General features: G+C 38.2%; 1 protein-coding gene across 1 annotated transcript; it reads right to left on the minus strand.

Annotated features, from left to right (window-relative positions):
- Positions 1–5,280: 5,280 nt before the first annotated feature.
- LOC306847487 (uncharacterized protein) lies at positions 5,281–23,446 on the minus strand. The gene is made up of 4 exons (XM_079381429.1): positions 23,208–23,446; positions 18,890–22,543; positions 10,054–10,296; positions 5,281–5,983 (listed from the first exon to the last, which is right to left on the minus strand). Exons 2-4 carry the CDS (start codon positions 22,454–22,456, stop codon positions 5,855–5,857), a joined length of 3,939 nt encoding a protein of 1,312 aa, XP_079237555.1. The 5' UTR covers positions 22,457–22,543; positions 23,208–23,446; the 3' UTR covers positions 5,281–5,854.
- Between the last annotated feature and the right edge of the window lie 72 nt (positions 23,447–23,518).

Here is a 23,518-nt window from a genome sequence, read left to right on the forward strand (position 1 = left end):
CCTTTACTGTCACTTGATAAATTTAATGCATCTTTGATGAATAAAAGCATTTTTTTTCTTTAAATAAACTTTTAAATGCTAGTGTAACTGAGAGGCATTTTTAATATGCTAAAATATACATAAAGCATCATGCCAACAGTGTGATCAAATGCCTTTTGGAGCAGATGGCGGCTCCTCTGGAGCTGAACTGTTGACCCCGTTGGCCCCAGTTATAATAGACCTACAGGAGAACCAGAGGATGCATTGGTTCCTAGAGATCTGTGGGAGTTCATCTATATTAGTTTAGTTAGCAGGAGAGCATAATCTCATGAGTGTTGGAGGTATGATGTACCTGATAAAAGCTCAAGGCTTGCTGGTTTGGTCACCACTAGGACTGACCTATGATCATCACTACTGTGTCTCTGTGCAAGGCACTTAACCTCAGGTTACTCTAGACTAGAGGGACTAAACCTGTGGTATAGGTCAACTGTATAAGACACTTCAGATAAAAGCATTCATTTTTACATTCAAATAATTATAAAAATACCATTTGAAATATATTTCTTAAAACGTTTCTCACTCATAACGTCTGTTTGTAAAACACACTATACCGGTCAAAATTTGGGGGTCTTGAAAGAAATTAATAATTTTATTTAGCAAGGACATATTCAGAGTAGAATAAAACATAATATAAATTAAATTTCCACACCAGAACCAGTGTTTGTGACTTGATATGACATAGAGCAGCAACATTAATTTATGATGGGGTCAGTCTCCATGGAGTAACCTGAGGTTAAATGTCTTCATAACAGACACAACGGTGATAATTCATACGTCAGTCCTTGTGGGAATTGAACCAGCAATCTTCCAGATACCAGCTTTGAGCTCTGACCACAACACTAAACCACACCAGACCACAAACCCTCTGGAAAACACTTCAGAGTGATAAAAACAGGTCCTCTCAACACCAAAACAGCTGATCTCTCTGGAGCACAGAGCTTGATCAAACAAACTGGAATGAATCCAAACTCAAAACTGCGAAATACTCCTAGATAAATGCCATTTAAAGGGTTAAATCACCACTTTCTCATCCTCATGTTCCAAACGGTCCTCCAAGATTGACTTTCTTCACAGAAACACAAAATGAGCTGTTGTACTCCATTCAATGTCTACACAAAATATTAGGAGTCTTTAGAAAAGACAAAACAAAGCACTATGACTTTATCATACTTTGATGGTGCACTTTTGACACTATTAATCACCATCCAATTTCAATTTATGACAAAGAGCAAAGAGCAATGTTCTGTTGCAGAAGAAATCAATAACTATGATGATGAATTATTCCTTTAAGACTCAATCTTTTTTACCGCATGCAGGCTGATGGTGTTTGTACCTAACGGTTCGACACGTGAATGTCTGAAGCCTCTGGCAGTGAAGCGTTTTAAACTCCATTGCATCATTGTGGTGACTAGCAACTCGCATCCAGACAAATTTCTGACAGCAGCTCTGTATGACACATAAATAATAGCCAAAAACGATGTTTTTCAGTGCAACACAACAATAGCAGTGCTTGTTGACAATAAAATGTGTTATTCTACAAGCTTGGCATTGAAAGAAATGCATGCATTTAGGAGAATATGGAAATTCATGCATTTAGGGAAATATTAAAGTGCATGCATTTAGAAGAGTATTGAAATTCATGCATTTAGAAGAATATTACGGTGGCCGAGAGAGCTCAACGCGCTGCAACTTCAGAAAACACATGCAAATAGAAAAAGCACCAGCAAATCAAGAAAACATCTTCATCAATTTGACAGCAGGTGGTGCAAATGCTCACAACACAAACAAATACATTTTATTTGCAGTGTGTTTCTTTGTTTGGTTGTGTTGTGAGTATTTGCAGCGTGTGCATTGTAAAATTGAAGAAGTTGTTTTCTTAATTTGCAGGCGTTTTTTCTATTTGCAGCGCGTTGAGCTCTCTCGGCCACCGTAGAATATCGAAATTCAAGCATTTAGGAAAATATTGAAGTGCATGCTTTTAGGAGAATAGTGAAAGCTACTTGTAATATGTGCATTTTATTTGTAACTGTGGTAGCCGCCCAAAACACAAATAGACTCTCTTTTTTTTAAAAGATTTTTTCAGGTGCCAGACAGGTTTAATCCTGTCAAAATATAAATGAACCCAGTATGTGATTTCCTGGGAATCAAACCAGCATTTGTCAACTATTAAAAGAATGATGGGAATCAAAGCAAAAGATTAAAAAACTTCAAAGTGAATCAGATTTTTTTCATCCTTTCATGCTCCAATAGAAACATCACATCTGCGCATCAAAGGTGCGCTCAGGTATAGCAATGCAATGTCTGGATCTGACAAACCCGTACACACACCTCTGGTACTCGCTGTGTGTTAAAGGATCTGAACAGAACTACAATCGAGGTGTAATTAACTGGTGAGAGTGTCTATGCTATCCGTGATCTGTGGTGTGACTTGCCATTTGGGAAAAGAACTATTTCAAGACTGAACCCCCTGCACGGTGAGAAAGCCACATCTGACATCTTACAGCGCACACCGCCGCTAGAACAGAGAGATGTGCTGTCATTTTTAGACAGACTTATGTCTATCTGTATATGAGCAAGTTTCTCTCTGGTACAGCTGTTAGACACACACTGAGAAAACTTAAACAAATATGAATATTAGATGAGCCTTCAACAGACATGACAAGCAGCCATCAGATCATTAGAAAGGGGATTGAGATTAAAGCAATCTGTTTATGACTGGATGAGGTTCCTGAAGCCTTAAAAATTCACATATGGTTATGCTCCAAGCAGGTGTTTTATACCAAATTGATATGCAATAAAAAGCACAAATCACATTAAGTGGAAATTACCATGATAGAGTGGAGAAAATACACAGCATGTGCTCAGAATAGGCCCCAAATGACAGGAGGAAAGCCCAAAAAACCAACAAATAACATGCAATATTTGCAAATGCATTGAATAATAAATCAAGCTGCTGCTAAACTAATATTACATCAGACTGACAATGCACAAACCCACAGCTGTACATAATGTGACGTTATGCATCACTTTGACAATGAAATTGCAATGCAATTAATAGAGATTTTAAGAAATCATTCTAATTATTATGCATTAATTGAAAATACAATGCCTGGCACAATGAATGTAAAACCTGGTCTGCTGTTTTTGTCAATATTTTCCTCCGGTGTAAAATATCCCTCAAATTACAATTGCATTGCATGTAATTATAATGGTTCATAATTTTTTTTTTTTTTTGTGAATATGCTGATTCTAAAGACGCGAATGTGGAGGGATAACCAAAATAATCAAATCTAGTTTGATCAAATCTAGTCAAATTTCTGATTCTATGATGCACGATTTAGTGAAGAATCACAATTGAATCATTGTCGGAGCATATATTTACACACTTCTTAATCACTACACAAGAGTTCCTAACGAGCACAGAGTATTTATAGTGCAAGAACAGAGCTGATGAAGGTCCCAGAGCAGGTCCATCATGAGCAGGTGTCTTAACAATGTTGATCGACATGTGCATTAGAAACCGGGTTTTGACGGATGGATTCTGGGATCATGTGACAGACTCGAGGACCAGGCCTATGCATGGTCCGAATAATAGAAGCTGTCTAAATCTTTCCTCTATATCAGGGACGGGCAACTTCGGTCCTGGAGGGCCGGTGTCCTGCAGAGTTTAGCTCCAACCCTAATCAAACTCACCTGAAGAAGCTAATCAATGTCTTCACGATCACTAGAAAGCTACAGGCAGGTGTGTTTGATTAGGGTTATTTATTGGCCATGCCTGCTCTATATTGATTACCAGCATTACGTTTGTCTCAGTTTTCAGTCTTTTGCTGCTCTCTAGTGGTTTTTATGGGTAATTGATTTGGACCAACAAATTCCTCAAAAACTAGTTAGGAAAGAAAGTGCCCCCGCTTAAATCGGTGTATCTTTAAAAAGGTGATTACTTAGGCTATACACATAAAAATCATAGCACAGCATAAAAACATTTGGTTTTATCGCCCTTACCAATAGTAGCCTACGTACAGTGATGGTAATATACCATGGAAAGTTACTCCAATAGGCCTATATAGCATGGTATTACTGTAGGCTACTTATAAAGTAGTTATGTTATTAACATGCTGTTTCAATTAATACCATGGTATGTTCAAAACATGGAATATTAGCCTATGATAATTCTATAAGTAGGCTATAAACATACTTACATTATGATATAAGGTAACTGTCCGCTTCATAATCTTGGGGATAAAGTGACTATACGCGAGCAGAGCCGTTAAAATTTTTCCCGCTCATCGGGAATTTAAAATTTTCCGGGGGAGGGGGTATTTATGGAAGTAAAAGCAGAAGATCAAAAAGTAAGGATTAAATTAATAACATTAAAGGTTAATATGTATCTGCTAGTAGTTGTGCTAATAATTTGATCTGTTACTGTTAATAATCCATACCCTGAAGAAATGTTGAAGCTCGATTTGGATGTCCTCACGTGATCACATGTCTGCGGTGATTGGCTGAGCCGTTACCAGCGTGTTTGGTATCTGAAGTGTAGCTAATTAACAACTAATTAACGCGTTTTTGAATGACAGCCTGTATTTTTGCGATGCTATGTGAGTCTAAAACTGAAGAGAGACAGTGCAGGAAAGATTTGAATATTAGCAAACAGAGACTCGGCATTAGCAAGCTAACACTAGCATTAGCAACTCTCAGCAGTGAGCATTGAGTAGGCCTACCATTGTTTATTTACTAAGTGTAATGCCATCACTGAACAATATCATTTTGTTGTAAGACACACCTGAAAGAGGATTTCGTTACTGTTATAGATATTGATTGTTGATCAATGCATGGGAAATTGTCAATCACAGAAGACACTTTTAGTTGTACAGTTGATGAAATAAGTCATTGCTAGGACATACAGTTAAATATTAAGTGTACGTTTTTCAAAGTTATACATGAGAGGAGTATTTATACTTAATCAAGTAGTACTCACAAATACTCACCTGAAAGCTTATTTGGTCTAAAGTACCAATGATGTGAGCAGAAACAATCTCTAATTAAATTTGACAGGCATTAAATTGATTTATTAGTGTAACTGTCCACAGGGACTGTGCAGATGGGCAGCTCATTAATATTTCAGATGATTTGATGTGAAGAAACACTCATCGTGTCTATAAATAACCAGCAGGTGGCGCTTCAATACAGCCAGTGTGTAACAGAATGGAGAAAATAACCAGTCACTCAATGATTGACCCCACACACTCTCTGTTTAATTGTCTGTAATGTTTCTTTACATTTTGAAGGTGCTTCATTTTGTTGTAAAGTTAAAATAGACAAACTGGTATTCACGTACAAACAATATACAAAAGTTGGAATGCTATTTTACAATCACATGATGAAAACCTATCTGTTTCCTGTACAAATATCATATCACTCTTCCATGAAAATATTAAATCTAATCTTTATTAATCATACATTCACAAAAGGGAGTGAACTCTAAACGTGATTCATTCATGAATAAAAATAAATCCCCTTAAATGTTGTAAATTATATATATTCCAGTTATTTCTTAACATAAGCATTTTAAAATGAACAAAGCATTCAGAACATAAAGATTTTTTTAATTATAAAACTCCTTATCAGACCTGAGGACATGTTTCTGTGAATCAGAACAGCACTTATGGCTTATTCTGTGCACTGCGTAAAATTAAATTTTCTTCATCTCTGAACATGGAACAGAAATGCTTTTAAAATAATTTCATTAAAATAATCTCTAAAACAAATTGCGCTTGAAATAATTTGATTCTGTGTTCGAACACGCAAAACTAAATTAAAAATGTATAATTTTCAAAACCAATTGTTTGAAAACTTCATTACTTACACCTCCTTCAAATGTAAAGAATTGAAAATCTAAAGGATGCCATGGTTTGTCATTTGGAAAGTCGTTTACAGGATTCATCTGGGGGAAAAAGACAGAGAAAAATAATATTTTAAATGACAATGAAAAACATTTTCATCAATTTTATGACTTTTTTATGAGGCCTAATGTTTTTTTTAACTGGAGCAGGATTGTGCCAGATTCAGATAGGTAGATGCTTCTTGTGTTGAGGCCAGTTCAATTCTGATTCATCAACTAGTTCTTCAATTATGAATTTTGCACAACCCTAAACTGCAGGTAATGTACAGTTTTATTTCATATAGTTATCATAACAGCACAATACAATTGCTATTTTAAAGGAAGTTCACCCAAAATTTGCTGAAAAAATGCACTGGAGGAAGCATTATTATGGATTATGGACTCATATTTTAGCCAGAAGCAACATCATAACGATGGATTTGTTTCTTTTCTCTTTTCAAGATATTAACTGATGGACTGGAGTGGTGTGGATTACTTGTGGATTATTGTGATGTTTTTATCAGCTGTTTGGACTCTCATTCTGACGGCACCCATTCACTGCAGAGCATCCATTGCTGAGACACTGATGCAGAGACACATTTCTAACCTGATGAAGAAACAAACTCATCCTAATCTTGGATAGAGTCTGAGTAAATTTTCAGCTGGTTTTAATTTTTGGGTGAACTATCCCTTTAAGAGAATTGCAAGCGAAAACACTGTTGTATAAATATATATAATATACAAACCCGATTCCAAAAAAGTCGGGACACTGTACAAATTGTGAATAAAAACAGAATGCAATGATGTGGAAGTTTCAAATTTCAATATTTTAATCAGAATACAACATAGATGACATATCAAATGTTTAAACTGAGAAAATGTATCATTTTAAGGGAAAAATATGTTTATTTTAAATTTCATGGCATCAACACATCTCAAAAAAGTTGGGACAAGGCCATGTTTACCACTGTGTGGCATCCCCTCTTCTTTTTATAACAGTCTGCAAACGTCTGGGGACTGAGGAGTTGCTCAAGTTTAGGAATAGGAATGTTGTCCCATTCTTGTCTAATGCAGGCTTCTAGTTGCTCAACTGTCTTAGTCTTTATGATGCGCCAAATGTTTTCTATGGGTGAAAGATCTGGACTGTAGGCTGGCCATTTCAGTACCCGGATCCTCCTTCTACGCAGCCATGATGTTGTAATTGATGCAGTATGTGGTCTGGCATTGTCATGTTGGAAAATGCAAGGTCTTCCCTGAAAGATACAACGTCTGGATGGGAGCATATGTTGTTCTAGAACTTGGATATACCTTTCAGCATTGATGGTGCCTTTCCAGATGTGTAAGCTGCCCATGCCACACGCACTCATGCAACCCCATACCATCAGAGATGCAGGCTTCTGAACTGAGCGCTGATAACAACTTGGGTTGTCCTTGTCCTCTTTAGTCCGGATGACATGGCGTCCCAATTTTGCAAAAAGAACTTCAAATTTTGATTCATCTGACCCAGTGTTGGGTGTAACACGTTACTAAGTAACGCGTTACTGTAATTAAATTACTTATCCACTGAAAAAGTAAAGTAAGGGATTACTGTTCATTTTTAGGTAATTTAATTACAGTTACTTATGAAGTACTTGCGTTACATACAGTAAATAATTTCAACAGTTCTAAAAGCAATATTGAATTTGAAATCTAAATTTACCGTCTAAAGATATTGAATGCAGCGGCTTTAACCCTCCGCGTGCGGGTGCGTTCACTTTCAGATTTTCCTGATTCACAGAGAAACCTTAAATACTCAAATCAGGGCCGGCACCAAGAGGGGGCATTCGCGGGCAGAGTTATGGTGCCCCCCACTTTCCATCCTCTCCCCTTCTTGCTGAACGTGATCGTTTCGAAAGCGAAAGTGAAACCGGTAAAACAGCGCACATAAGAAAGCGATTGCATGCTTTAGCGAGCGACATAAACTGCACGCAATCACAGATTGCACGCTTCCCATCCCACCCCGAACCCCCCCCCCCCCCCCCCCCCCCCCACACACACACACACAAAACGTGATTTGTGCCCCCCCCCAGAAATTCAAATGCCCCTCTGATGGAGGTGCCCTGGCGCCGGCTCTGACTCAGATACATATAAGACTAAAATCAATAGAATCTAAAAATCTTGAAGTGTCTACTTGACACTTGAACGAATTCAAATTAAAAACGAATGTTTCTGATTATGCAATCCGTATGAAACTAAAGCAAGGTACAGTCTTTCCCGTGTCTGAGCTCATTATATGCAGTCACCTGCGCACATATGCCCTCACCTAGATACAAAAAAAAGTAAAATATTAAGAAAAAAAAAAAATCATCTAATATTCATCATTTTTGAAAGAAGACCTGCTATGAGAAATTTACCTCATAAGATCTGACATTATGCAGCTGAGAAGATCATTTCTGTAATTTATTCTTTCCTACATTAGTTAACGTGTTATTTTGACATAAACCTGTACAGATTTTACTAGTTGGGCTTTTCCTGAACCTCTTGCCAAACTGAAATGTATTGTTTAACTTTTAAGCCTTTTTGTTATTCAGATATTTTGCAGAGTATTTCTATTTGTTAACCAAAGGTGGTTACATTTTTTTCATAAAAATGTTTAAGTATTACAGTTGTTTTAAAGCTAAAAGGCTAAACTATTCTATGTTTGACTCGAATTGAAAGAATATAGAGTTTAATTTCTATTAAGGTTTATAGGGATTTTAAGATGTAGCCTAATTAGCGATTTGAATAATTAAGTTACTTATTGAGTAACTAAGTTACTTTTCAGATAGAGTAATTAGTAAAGTAATTTAAATACAATATTGATGAAGTAATTAGTAACTGTAATTAATTACTTTTTGAAAGTAACTTACCCAACACTGATCTGACCACAGAACAGTTTTCCACTTTGCTACAGTCCATTTTAAATAAGCCTTGGCCCAGAGAAAATGCCTGCGCTTCTGGATCATGTTTAGATATGGCTTCTTTTTTTACCTATAGAGTTTTAGCCGGCAACGGCGAATGGCACGGTGGATTGTGTTCACCGACAATGTTTTCTGGAAGTATTCCTGAGCCCATGTTGTGATTTCCATTACAGTAGCATTCCTGTATGTGATGCAGTGCCGTCTAAGGGCCCGAAGATCACGGGCATCCAGTATGGTTTTCCGGCCTTGACCCTTACGCACAGAGATTGTTCCAGATTCTCTGAATCTTTGGATGATATTATGCACTGTAGATGATGATAACTTCAAACTCTTTGCAATTTTTCTCTGAGAAACTCCTTTCTGATATTGCTCCACTATTTTTCGCCGCAGCATTGGGGGAATTGGTGATCCTCTTGCCATCTTGATTGACTTCTGAGAGACACTGCCACTCTGAGAGGCTCTTTTTATACCCAATCATGTTGCCAATTGACCTAATAAGTTGCAAATTGGTCCTCCAGCTGTTCCTTATATGTACATTTAACTTTTCCTGCCTCTTATTGCTACCTGTCCCAACTTTTTTGGAATGTGTAGCTCTCATGAAATCCAAAATGAGCCAATATTTGACATGACATTTCAAAATGTCTCACTTTCAACATTTGATATATTATCTATATTCTATTGTGAATAAAATATAAGTTTGAGATTAGTAAATTATTGCATTCCTTTTTTATTCGTAATTTGTACAGTGTCCCAACTTTTTTGGAATCGGTATATATTTGAAAAAATATTTGTATAATATATATAATAAATATAAAGCTCAAAATATGAGCTTTATATTTACATGGAGAACACACATGCTTGTCTAATACTAGTTTGCACACACGCAACAGCTACATGTAGTAATTCAGCAGAATTTAAGATGCATTTAAAAAATACATCAGCGTTATTTCTTCATCCAGCCAGGGGAATCAACCTAATTTAACTAATGCACTTTCAGTGTCAATGTAGCTTATGCTTCATTTCCTGTTTGACTTTCAGTAATTAAAACTTATTAACAGAATTCTAAATCTGTCGTTCATTAATTTGTCACAGAATTACCTAAATTACCTTCTTTTTTTATAAAAGAATATAGGGTTTGATAATTCCATTGTTGTTTAGTGTATATTTTGATGTAATTTGAAGCCACTGACCCACTTTTAGGAATCGAACCCTTCCTGTGCTCTCATTCGTGCCACTGCGAGACACAAACGCCGCGCTCTCCTCCTCCTCATCTTCCTCCGGTCCCTCGGGCTCCTGCTCCTCCCCACGCCACCCCTCTTCCCTCCCACCGTCCTCCGGCCCCGGATGAGGAGAGTAAGGAAGGGATGCTAGCGCACTGTCTTCTGAAGGGTACTCACAAACTCTTTCCAGCTGAGCTTCATCGAAACACACCTTCACCTAAACCAGAGGAACGGTGAGAGAAAGAGTGACAGAACAGTCAGTAAAGACACATTACAGTACAGTCCAAGTGGATGCTGCACACTGGTGGTGGCTGAGGAGAGACCCCCTATATGACTGTAAAATGCTTTGGGTGTACAACAATACATAAAGCACTATATAAATGTCTCATTCATTCATTCATTCAGTCTGGAAAATCCAAGTCCTTATGCTAAAAATAGAGTTAGAAAAGACTGAGACTTTTATTAACATCAGCTTTTGTTTTCCACAGAAGAAAATCTTAAGGGTTTGGAACAGCAGGATGGCGAGTGACTGATTTTGGTTGAACTAATGTGTAAATGCTTGCACTGTTAAAACAAATGGTAAATTAAACAAGAAAATACTATTTCAGTTTTTCTACTGAACAATTTCACTATCGTTTTATATAGAATTGTTCGAGTCTACACAGTATTTGATGCAATTGCATCAGAAGTAGCTGTAATTAAATTACAGGGAAATGACAAGTAATCCCTTACGTTTTACTTTTTCAAAGGAAAAGTAATTAAATTACAGTAATAGTTATAAAGTAATGCATTAAACCCAACACTGGCAATAAGGCATGATTTCAAAGATGTTTTGTCTGGCATGGAGTTTCTTAATGTCTATATGATAGAGCAGGACAGACATGTTAAACGTTTAAAGCACAATTGAAACCATTGTCCTAAAAAGATCTTAAATCGAAGCAGAACATCTTAAATTCATAAGGTCATGACATTAAATGTTGCATGCACTGCAAAAAATGATTCTTACATTTTGTTTTTCAGTGCAAATATCAAAACTTCCTCAGGTCAAGATACACTTACTTGAGATGCACAATGAAGATTTGAAGTCTTCTGAGAAACTGATCAAAATTAAGAGTTTATGCTTAAAACAAGAACAAATATCTGCCAATGAGGTAAAAAAAAATACACTTGTTTTCATTGGTAGATATTTCTTGTTTAATCAAACTCGCTGCATTTTGATCAGTTTCTTTGTATTCCTTCCATTTTCTTTAATTGGTCTTAAAAGACTTCAATTTACCTTCACAAAACCTGCAGAAATGAAGTCATCCCTCAGAGATTTTGGATACAGAAATTACATTTTGTTAGGAATTTATCAGACTGTAGCCATTTAACAACTGTTTATATCCAAAGCAACACAAAAAAATTTAAAAACTGTGAAAATGCTCCAGTAAAACCTGTTAAATGGTTAACGGTAAATTCCTGTCAAATTTACAGGGAAGAACTGTAAACTGATGTTCCCAGAATTCCCTGCATTGCATTTCAAATTTAGTTTGAATTTGATGTTTTTTTTTTTTTTTTTAAACTGTTTCTTAGTTTTTTTCTTATCAGTTATGTTTATTAGGGTTGTATGTTACATCTAATGTTGTTAAATGACATTTCAGTTTAATGAGTCTCACGATGATGGTGTTTAGTGCTTGTGTGAATGACAGCATCTTCTATATGTTATTATTTAAAAGCTGTTTGTGATGGGCTTTGATCCACCTGCATCTGGTGGTTATCGGTGCATTTCAAAGGTACAAAACAGATTTCAGTACTTTAATAGGTTGGTATATTAACATTATATCAGTTAATGCAATTACGGTATTTAAGGGTGCTTTCACACCTGCCTCATTTAGTTCGGTTGAATCGCACTAGAGTTCGTTTTCCCTCTTGGTGCGGTTCGTTTGGGCAGGTGAGCAATCGCACTCGGGTGCGCACCAAAATCGGACCAAACAAGTGTGCCGAGACCTCCTTGAAGAGGTGGTCTCGGCACGCTTTCAAACGAAAGCAATCTGGACCAACGAACCAAGCGGTATCATAATTCATAACGGGAAATATGTTATATAAAAAGCAGCAGCAGTGTCTTTTGTGTCTAGCAGTCAAGCGCTTTGAGTACCCATGCAGAAAAGCGCTATATAAATGTAACAAATTATTATTTTGTGAATGCAAGTGAGAATTTGTGAAAAACTTTGATTTTGTTAGTGAGAAAATTTCTTATTACAGTTGAAAACCAAAGCGCACCTCTTCATATTAAAATGTTGTGTAATTAATTACTCTTCTCCACTCATTACAAGAATGCTGTCCTGATGAAGCCTCGATTCCCTCTGGCTGTAACTGCATTATATATATATATATATATTAGGGCCGGGACTCGATTAAAAAAATTAATCTAATTAATTAGAGCCTTTGTAATTAATTAATCGAAATTAATCGCATTTTAATCGCATATAAATATTTGACCTGAGAACAGTGAGAAGTTAGTTTTTTTATATGGATTTTTAAATTTCCCATCCACAGGGCCAACCAAAGCGGTCTCATCAGCTTCTTTGTCCATGTTCACTGTGGTTTGTTTTTGTCTGTTTCTCAATATGCGTTCTTCAGCGATCTTGCGTCCTTGTGTTCTCGTTAACCGTCGAAGTTCAGTTCCAATTCTCAAGAACGCAAGTACAGAGGATGCATGAAAGTGCCCGGATATGTTCTTGAAACTGAGGATGCATCGAGTGCAGACTTAAGAGAATCGAGCCGTTAGAAATCGCAGAAAACGCTGTGGGTGGCCGGTGTACGGAAGCCTGTAAGCTTTAAAGTCGCTCTCACAAATACTTAACGGCTCTTCAAGTTGAAAGTAAACATTTATCGTTTTGTTTTGGTTAATTTTAATAAAGTTATAAGACCCGGAGAAAGTCATATTAGGCATATTAAAATGAATCTTAACAGTAAAACATATAACGCTGTAAAATAAAACAATACAATTATATGAAAGTAATATCTATAATAGTATGAAATGTTTTAATAAGTTATGATATGACATTTTGTAATATTTATTGTTCATTGGCCGTTTCTTATGCTGAGACTATGCGGTCAGTTAAGCAGGAATGCAGTAAGTTACATCTCAGTTCTCATAAGTGTGCGTTCTGTGTTCTCGCGTCCTTCCGAGTTCATTCTTCCAAGGAAGCTTGCCAAGACTAGGGCTGGGTATCGTTCAAAAAATTTCGATATTGATACCGATACCTTGAGTTCGATACCGGTTCCTGAACGGTACTTTTTTCGATACCAGTTTTATAAAATCAGTTTTAATAAGATTACATTATCTGAAAAAGCTATTTTTTTTAGCTTGTTGATATTTATACAGACTCAAAGCCTCATCTCCTGAGCCACTGCACAAAGGAACAAAATATATCCAACACAATAAATAAATAAATAATTTTAATAAAGTTCAAATTGTTTTCGGTTTACACATCTGTTAGGCTACGTTTACATTAGTGCATGTTCATTTTAAAACACATAGCTCAGACAGAATCATCATTTCTAGGTTGTTAAAGACTTCAAGAAATGTAAAACCTTCATCCACTTTCATAAGTGGGTGTTTTATTTTCTTTCACCATATGTTTTATTATTATTAAATTCTGGTGTAGTATGTCTAATTATTTGAATGCATAAAAACAACTTAGTTTATTTAAATTTATTCTTAAAATAGCCTAATGAAATGTTTTATTTTTCCTCAGAAATTCTGTGTTCTGTATCTGGTTTTCAAATGAAGACATAAAACATTAATTTAATTTCTCTTTAAATTATTGAAAATCAAAGTTTATTTATTTTGGCAAAACAAAGGGAGGTAACTATTAAAATTAAAACATGGAATAACTGTTGTGTGATCATTACTAAAAAAAAAAAAAGTTTTAATAATTTTAATAGTAGCCTAGTAGTAGCAGTATGTACTGTCTGCTGAACAATATTAATACCGTTAATATTAAAACCGAACTTTTATTTTGACGGGTTGCCTGGAATACCTTTACAGTTCTGTGTGTATATGAGATGAGTTAGTTTTACTCGAATCAAACGGTAAAATGCTCATGAAGTGACTTTCAGAGCAGGTCTGGAGATGTTGTTCATGTCCTCATTTAGAGAGGCGGCAGACGCTGAAATGACCGCGAACGTCACTCGAGCTTCAGTCTGTGTATAATAAACAAACCGCGCGATTTAAAGAGCTGACTGCTCCGTGCGCTTTCGAAACGCTCTCGCGGAGGTCAAACACTGATCAATCTGCACGTCGCCGTTTCTAGTCAAACACAGCTAGTGATGCAGGCTTATTGGCTCACTGATGTGATGAGATTAACCCCTTAGGTATCGAAATTTGGTACCGAACGACAAGACGTTTTTCGATACTCGGTGGTATCGAGGCAATTCGGTCGGTGCCTAAAAAGTATCGAACTCGATACCCAGCCCTAGCCAAGACCGGTCTCCAGGAACGCAAGTCCGTTCTGACGCTAGTTGGTGCTCCAGTATAATCGGTCCGCCGAAACTCATCCAGTGAGAAACGTTCCGCGGTGCAAAAATAAGTGCGATTAAAATGCGTTAAAAAAATTAACGCGTTATTTTTGTGTAATTAATTAATCTAAATTAACGCGTTAAAGTCCCGGCCCTAATATATATATATATATATAGTGAAAATATAATTATATATAGATAGATATATTAGAGAGGAATGACAGCTACATTCGTTTTGCGTTTGCCAGGACAGCTATAAAGCCGCAATAAGCCCGCGGAGCAAACTTGTTAATCCATCTTGATGAATGACGCAGAGGAACGTACCGAACCAAGAAGAAAATGTAACAAATGAATCCCTGTTTCGGAACAAAGCAAACGATCTACAGGTCTGAAAGCACCCTAACTGTAAATTCAAGTTAAAACCTAAAATGTTGTTACCGTATTTTTACTGTAGAATTCGTGTTTTGTTTTACCGTACATTTTACAGAATTTATTTATAGTGAACTTGTACTGCAGAGGTGATATTTAACACTTTTTACTGCTGGTCAGAAGCACTTAAATGCATTTGCACAGCAATTATAAATACTCTTTTATTTTATTAACCCTTAACTTGGTTGTGTAAAGACACTTTTGCAATTCACTTCAATCCATAATCGCATTGAAATCACCTGCTGCCGATACACCTATAAAGTTACTGTATCTTATTTGATACAAGGCCTCCAAATGATCAACACAATCAATAAATTGCTGTTAAACCTTTTGCACACAATCTACTACATGCCTTCTGTCTTCTTTACTTTAATAAGTAAAAGCTCTTTTAGTGTGATTTTACAAATGTCCAACTTCAGCTGCTGCTTCTCATGTCATATTTTGACTGATTTTGATCAAGTAATCGTCAGAATAACTGTAGTAATATTTCCAGATGAACACTTACTGGACTGAAGCAGCTCAGCTTTACTTGATTCTCCATCAATCATTTTCTAGAAAAATCAGTGCGTCTCAAATCTGATCATCAGGATCTTTTGAGAAACATTTGTTTCCAGAAGCTTTTTCACTGTTCCTCAGCGGAGGAATGATCTTCACAAGCCTCCAAAACATCTCACATTTTTTGAAGTTTATTTCTTCATCTCTCAATCATCAATGGAATGCATTGCATTATATGTTTGGATCATTTCAGTCTCATCTTATTAAGACATATTATTGGAGAGATAGAGTGACCACTGATATTTAGATCATTTTATCTCAGTTAATGCTGATAGCTCATAGCAATCAGACCAGTGAACCTTCAAACATACTGTAAGATAAGACAGAAATAACACAGTGAACATAAAACAGAGAGAAAAGCAGCGCTTATGAGGAAAGTGTAGAGTCACCCCCTCTGACAGATTAAGAGCTGGTGAAGAGACTGACGTCAATCGTTCTGCAGGGGGCATGCGGTAATACAGCCACACTACCATACTAAACTTTTTTTTTTCCCTTCATGACTGGTCATAACTTTTTTGAATTCAGTTATGAACATGTAGATTGGTCTTATTTGTATTGGAAAAGTAAGACTGATTTCCCCTTGGCAGCTGCTAGTTAATCAAACTAGTTCTAAAGACACAGTCTTAACATTGTGCCTAAGTTTATGCAACTGGCCCCTGTTCTAGATTTTCTGTATGATTGCACAGGTGATCTTCTAGATTCAAAAGAACGTTTAGCACACAGCCAGAGCAGTGCGTGGAATACTGATCCTCAGAAAGTCAGTCTAAACAACAGGCCAAATGAGCCCAGTCACAGAACATAAAACTGTCTGCAAAGACGGTCAACAAGCATGAACTGCAAGACGAATGAAGGTTAGATGTGGTCAGAGTGTAAACTGGGGTAATGACTCTTGGAGCAAACAGTTTCACAAATATGCTGTTAAATGTAATGCAAGTACACGTGATACTGTCGGTCAAACAGTATGAACTGAAATTTTCATAAACCGATAACCCTAGATTGCTCTTGGTTTTATGCATTCTCTTCTGTCTGTGCTACAGGAAGTGACAGCTCAGAGGAGGAAGTAGCCAAAGAAAAACAAAATGTTACAGTTATATAAAACATGTAGCTTGTAAAAAATACAGGTATTATGCACATCACCTTCATCCATGTGTACAGTTTAGCTTTTCATGCTATGCTCTGCTCTCTTGTTTTTGTCACTTTCATTGGAAAAATTGATTTGCACTACTATCAAAACATTTGCAATAATTAAGGGTTTTTAAAATGTTTTTGAAACTTTTTTTTTTAATAGCTGAAACTCTTAACTGCAAAGTATTTAATTGCAATACCCTTGATATTTTACAAGAAAATTTAAATTTTTTACCAAATTATTCACTTGTTCACAGTTCTCTTTCTAATGCTGGTTGTCAAGGCAAACAAATAATGTGTGTGTGTGATATATATATATATATTTATATTAATTTTTTTTCTATAGTAAGTTTTTGATTTCATTATTAAAATACCATGACCTCTTCCATTCATTTTTAATTTTAATAACTCTTATTTTAATATCACTAACATTTCATCAACTTTATGTATTTCCCCTACAAATCCTGGTGTAAGGAAGAAACACTTCATTGCCATAAACATTGGCCTACATTTATGCTAATGTAGTGAGTTTCTGTTTTCGAATGTTATAAAGTGCAGTCGTAGCTGCACGTTTATCTGTATTCTGCAACTTTACTTAAAGTAACAACTATGTAATTTATAAAATTGAATGCTTTCTCCACTATCATGTTTGTGGTCTTCTGTCTCAAGAGTCCGATTTCATTGTTGTCTTCCCTTCATGTACATTTGACTCCAGTTCCTGGCAGAAGTTAGTGTGTGTGGCTACACTGATCGCCACAATGCAAACATACTGCTCTATTAACTCTCTTTGAAATCCCAGCTAAATTAAAAGGTCATTCTTCTGTTCCTAGGACAATGCTGCCAAATTCTCCAGTTCCCTCTTTCTGCTCCGTTGAGTTCCTTTGTGTTTGCTGTGTCCCACTTACTACAATAAGCTGCGTTTGATGAGAACAAGCAGTGCCATTAAACCTCATATCGGAAGACAGGAGCAGAACCATATATCTCTCAGAGTAGTTGCTGATAGGGGAGATACAGAGGTTTCCAGAAGTGAGAGTTTCCAGCATTGTGTGTGCTAGTAGGGAGGAACTACAAAGATATTGAGAGGAAGCCAAGCATTCAGTAGTATATCATGTGTGTCAGCCTCACTGACATATCTTGCAATCGGATCCCATCATAAATGACTTGTGATCACATCAGTGTTCTTTATGTACTGTAATATAGTGTAACCTAAGAATAAAAATAAGACATGACTGAAAGTAACGATGTTGTGCAATTCAGTGAGTCAGATGTCCATTAAGCAAACCCAGTGGTTAATTCAGTGAAGTATTTGTTAAACTGATTGTTCCAGAGTTTGTCTTTTGTAAAAATAGGACTGCATTGGTCGTGCATTAGGTTGGTTTTGCATGTAAACAGTATAGACAATGCAACAGAATAACACGTTTGCTTGTGGAGATGTCGAGTATATAGTGTTCATTAAACATCCTGACGCTGTTATACTCATTAACCATCTTCTGTAGACTTAAAACTACATAATGCTCCGTCCTGGGTCATTCCAGACTAACAAACATTGAGGTCAGACAGGACAGTGTCAGGTACTGAAGAAGGCATGACTGCAATAGATTAACCCCAATCTATTCATAGACTTGTATTCTACTTTAAAGTCAGGCATTTAGTTTAATGGTCTTTTGTTTGTTTTGTTTTTTTATTTTTTGTGCAAGTCGATCATTTTAGAGTTAGGAGTAATTATATTTTTATGGCTTGGTTTGTTTAATTACTGCTGAACAATGCACAATGAATCAAGTGTTTCCTAAAGGCATTTTCCAATTTTTACTTTTTCATGCAGCTTTTAACTGTTAACACACACAGGGACTATCTTCACCTGTGAACTGTGATGGCGTGAGAGATAAGCCTAATCCAGGTTTAACGCTGAGCAACTGCTTTGGCCACAATCAAATACGACAGAGATATTCTGGCTTGACTATTGAGAGATCACACTTTGATTCGCCATTGGGAATCTTCTAAAGTGCAATTGTCTCTTCTCTGAAATTACAAAACAAATCTCACTAAACTATAACCATGCATCTAAAACGTTGCAAAATGCTAATTGCAAATTATTTATTGCATATCCCATTGCAGCATGATCAGTTTTGTATTGCCCTAATACTATCAGCACAGCAGCTCATCGTATATGTCATGCAAAAATACAAAAACCCACTCACCGCTTTCAGTGTCCCTCTGCTTTTCACCAAGCATGACCGTTCAAGGTTCTGGTAGCCTCCAATCACCTCGATCTCTTCTGCTGTAGGGTACCGCTTCTTCCCTGTCTCCTTGGTGATGCTGGGCGCAGGGGTGGTTATATGGCCCTGGGGGGCCGCTTTGGGCACTGCAGGGATCACTGTTGGGACTGTTGCACCAGATGAGGCTGCCCCTGCAGGTCTCCTAGGGGTGATTGTGATGGTCGTTCCTCTCTTACCTGGTCCACCTGAGGCGCTCCTAATGGAAAAGAGAGGCGGAGATGGAGATGAAGAGGGGGATGCGGTGCAGGGAGAGGATGACGATGGAGAGTTTTGTTCTGGAGGTTTCTGTGAGTTTTCTGTTGATTCTGTGTTCCGGGCGTTGATTGTGAATGACCTGACCTGCTGGGGTTTAAGAGGTTGTCTTTGTGCTTTCTGTTGGGCTTGTGGAAATCTGGGACTTGTAGGTGTTTGGGATTTCTGCGTCTCTCTGAGTGTGTCTGGTTTCTTCTGGCCCTCTGCTACCCTAATTTCTGGTTCTACAAGCGAACAACTCTCCATGGTGGGCTGTGCCTTTTTGTCATTGTGGGAACCACATCCTGCTTCCTGTTCTCTCAGCTGTAGTCGTTCCACCTTCTGCTGTACCATCTGAACACCTGTCGACTCCATTGTCTCGGTTTTGTCAACGTCCCTCCCATAATTCCACAGCTTGGCAGTTTCTGGCAGGATGTCCGGTGACTGTGCTTGTCTGATGGGGTTATATTTGCCCTGAGGTCCGCTGTGTGGGGGCATATCAGCTTTCCTTTCACTGATACACACTCCAGTCCTGGACCCCACCACCGTTTTGAGGTTATAGATCCGGCTCATGGCGTCCAATGAGTCTGAAAGTGGTGGGGAGGGAGAAAGAGAGGGAGGAAGGTACTCTTCCTCTCTTTCGTCTTCTCTTTCGTCAACGTCCTGTGTTCTGCAAGCAATGCACGTCCAACACTCCTCTACATCTCTCTCTGCTTCCTTCGGGCAGATATCGCTCTCTGATACGTCTTTGGAGATCTCCCCAACTTCTCTTTCTGTCGAAGCTGACTGCAAGAGCGACAGAGAAACAGGAACAGGAAGTTGAGGGCTTGACTTTGACATGTTAACGTCCTGTGTGACGTCAAACAATCTGAGAGTCTGTAATGTGGTTTCTTCCTGTTCTCTCGCAGTTCCTCCTGCTTCTCTGCTGCCCTCTTCTTTGTCATCATCCCGTCTTTCCTTCTCTTGCTGATGAATTCTCTCTCTCAGAGACTCCACTCTTGTCAGAGGTCGCCCAGCCTTCCAGCTCCCTCTCCTCTCCACTTGTCCTCCATCTTGTTTATCCCCAGAAGGGAGACTCGCCCTCCTTCTTTCTGCTGATATATTGACTCCATAAAATACAGTCCTGGGGATGGTGACTCCCTCTGGGGTGCAGAGTTTTCTCTGGCCCAGTGTAACAGTTTGTTGTGGGAGTTCTGAGGTAAAATGTATTTCCTCAGTTGCCTGTTTTGGAAAGCTTTGATACTGTTGATGCTCTTTTTGATCATGGTTACCCATTTCACCAGAGATACTTTCCATGTCTCCATGTGAAAACGCATACCCTGCCCTCTTGAGTTCTCTGTCTGGTTGGACATTTGCTATTTTACAGACTAGGCCTTTTGTGTGTTGGGTAAGGACTGCTTGTCCAGCATAGGCTGTAGTTGGGCAACTAGAGTCTGCAGAGGGAGTGTCGACACATTGGCACTGAATTTTTGCTGGGAAATCTATAGTACTCTCATCCGAGGGTGAGATACATATGCCATAGAGTTGCTTTGAAACTGCAACCGTTACCTCATCCTGATTCCATCTCCTTTCAAATTCTGTTTTGGCCTCGGTTTTGAATTCTATAGGTCTCTGTCTTACGGTCGTCTCTCTCTCCACTCGCCGCTTATCTCTGTGTATCTCTTTATCCATCATTATTTCTCTTTCATTCTCCTCTCTCACTTTCTTAATCTCTCTTTCAGAGCTGCTTTCTCTCCCATCTTGTTTGATAGGAACTCGTCGTGCAAACGCAACTCCCTCAGGGATTTCGACGGAGGCCACAGTGAAGCCTTCTCCTCCATCTATATTTGAAGTCCATTCCTCTGTCTCTCCTCGAACGGAGTCGTTCCTCTTATTTTCAACCCTTCTTTCTTTTTGTCTCTTTTCATGCATCACCTCATCAGGTTTGGGTCGACCCCATCGCCTGGTGACCTTTGGTTCACGTCCTGGTTGATCGGTGACCCTTGTTTTGATCCTGCGGTCAGAGTATGACCTCTCCACCACCTTAAAATTTGTCTTTTCCTCACAATCTCTGGTCTCCTGTTGACAGACCACACGGTCAGAGAAGCTAAAGGAGCGTTTAGGAACACCCCTGAATGTCAGACTCGTGTCCGTTTCTTCCGTACTCTGGTCCTCCTGCACAAACAGGTCTCCTGTGCTGTATCTGGCCCGGTTCTTGCCTGGTTGGTTGAAGCACTCAATGCTCTTGGAGCGCATTGGAGGTTTTGGGTGTTCACCGAACTTACTAAGCAGCTGACTGACCCGACCACTACACTCTGAAGTCCTCCTGTCCTTGTGGTTCAGGATCCTCTCTGCTTTTTGTGTGACTGTCCTCGACGTCATTCGCATAGACGACCATATCACCTCTTTCTCTAAACGCTCGCTTCCTCTCTCTGGGATCCCTACAGTCTCTGTTTCCCTTCTCCCGTCTGTCATGGGAGGTTTGATGATCAATACTTCCGAAGCCCTAATTTCCGTCACACTTCCTCCACAAGCTAGAAACTCTCTTAAATCCATCCTCATCCTTTTCTGTTCCTCCTCGACCTCCTTCTCTCTCTTATCCAGTTTTTCCTTGCCATTTTTGTCTTTCTCAATAATGATAATATTGTTTGCCTGAATCGTGCGAAGACCTATAACTGTAGAAAATAGGGATGTGTTACTGTCTACCTCTCTGGTTTCTCTCCCAGTGCTTCTGTCATGCTCTCTTCCCTCACTTTTACTTCCCATCTTCTCGACCCACATCTCTCTATCGCGTTCTCTCCAAATCTCCTTCTCCGTTTCCCTATTTCTTTCTTTCCCTCTCTTATTGGCGGCCTTTTTATATTCATTCTCTCCATCTCTAATCACCTCCCCACCTCTGTTATCTCTCCTAAAGCTGTTCTCAGAACGAATGAAGGGGTTCTGTTGGATGGGGCTGATGGTTTCTTTGGATATCTGTTTTTGCGTTTTATACTGATCAGTCTGGAGGTGAAGTGTTAATTTACTGTCCATTTGCTCCGTCACAGTGTCCTCAGTAATGCCCAAGATATCTGGAGTATGCTGTCCTCCATCTCTCTCTTTCTCCCTCTCTCTTTCCTCATCCTGCTTCGCCCACCTTCTCTGGATGATCCCTCGCTTCCAAGCCGGCATGCTGGCCAGCCGCTCCTCTTCCTCCCTCTCTCGTCTCTCTCTCTCCTCCTCCTCTCTTCGCTTTCGCTCCAGTAGCAGCTGCTTCCATTCCGGTAAAGAAGAGAGAGACATAACCACGGAGTACTTGATGAAACACTGCTGTTTTAGTGATCAGAACTTTTGCAGAAATGCAGTTTTATCCAAGGACATCCAGGAATCCTGTCAAAACAAATTGAAGGATACATTAGCGGTTGTAATTTTTGTTATAAACATGCAGTTAACCGTGTAAAACTACTGTCAGAATAAACACTGCTCTTGCAGGTATATTTAAAATGGATATGTAGCCTACACTTTGTCGGATAAACGGTCTTATATCAGCAATATCCTGCAAAATGCAAGTCTTCCTGGAGTACAAATTGGATTAACATGTTTTTATTGAAGCATCAAGATATTCGGTTTAAAATGTAATCTGATTGAAAAGGAGAAGGTATATTTACGGTACACTGACTGGACACTTTTTTTGTGCAATATTAAGCAACATTTAGCTTTTTATTTCAGGTCATTGTGGTGTCAAATTAATTTTAAAAGCACACATTTTCATGCAATTTCTCTATGCAAACATTTGCACGCTTGAGCCCGGTCTCATGAAAATGCCTAGCAATAGCACTTTTTTGTATTTTGCATGCTGTTTATACCAGAAACTGACTTTGGCGTGTGTTTGACGTGCATGTGGATTCTTGAATGGTGATTTGTTGGATAAAAAGATTTGCTAGTAAAAAATATATCATGTGCCATAGGTCTATTCTATATTTTGACATTTCATCTATTTGAAACACAATAGGCTACTCAATGTATAACGTTTTAAATAACTGTTTTTACTAACCTTGTTGCTTCAGATTGTGTGGGATGACTGAATGCCTGATTCAGTGGAATAAAGTGTTCCTCATTTCCACACGCTCTTCATCTTTCCATTTCTCAAAGACGCATCAAAAGTCCCTTCAATCCTCGCAAAAACGAAGCAGCAACCTTCTTTCTAATACGTACCGAGTAAGACACCTCCAGTTAATTCATATTTCTGTGATTCCTTGAACTGTAGGCTATATCGGTCCCGTGAACTGGAGCAGCAGTGTAGTAAATATTGCCGGCTTTAGAGGCACAGGACAGTAATCCTATAATTACAGTAAACTCCAGCGG

This window comes from Barbus barbus, assembly GCF_936440315.1.
Source record: "Barbus barbus genome assembly, chromosome: 27".
Classification (NCBI taxonomy): Eukaryota; Metazoa; Chordata; class Actinopteri; order Cypriniformes; family Cyprinidae; genus Barbus; species Barbus barbus.

What these genes read in the sequence shown, in the direction of transcription:
- LOC306847487 (XM_079381429.1), bottom strand. Translation starts at nt 22,456, where the DNA reads ATGTCTCTCTCTTCTTTACCGGAATGGAAGCAGCTGCTACTGGAGCGA. An exon ending in GCAGAGGGACACTGAAAGCG is followed by an intron (nt 10,297 to 18,889) that starts GTGAGTGGGTTT and finishes CCTCTGGTTTAG; the next exon opens with GTGAAGGTGTGTTTCGATGA. An exon ending in GAAGGGTTCGATTCCTAAAA is followed by an intron (nt 5,984 to 10,053) that starts GTGGGTCAGTGG and finishes TTTTTCCCCCAG; the next exon opens with ATGAATCCTGTAAACGACTT.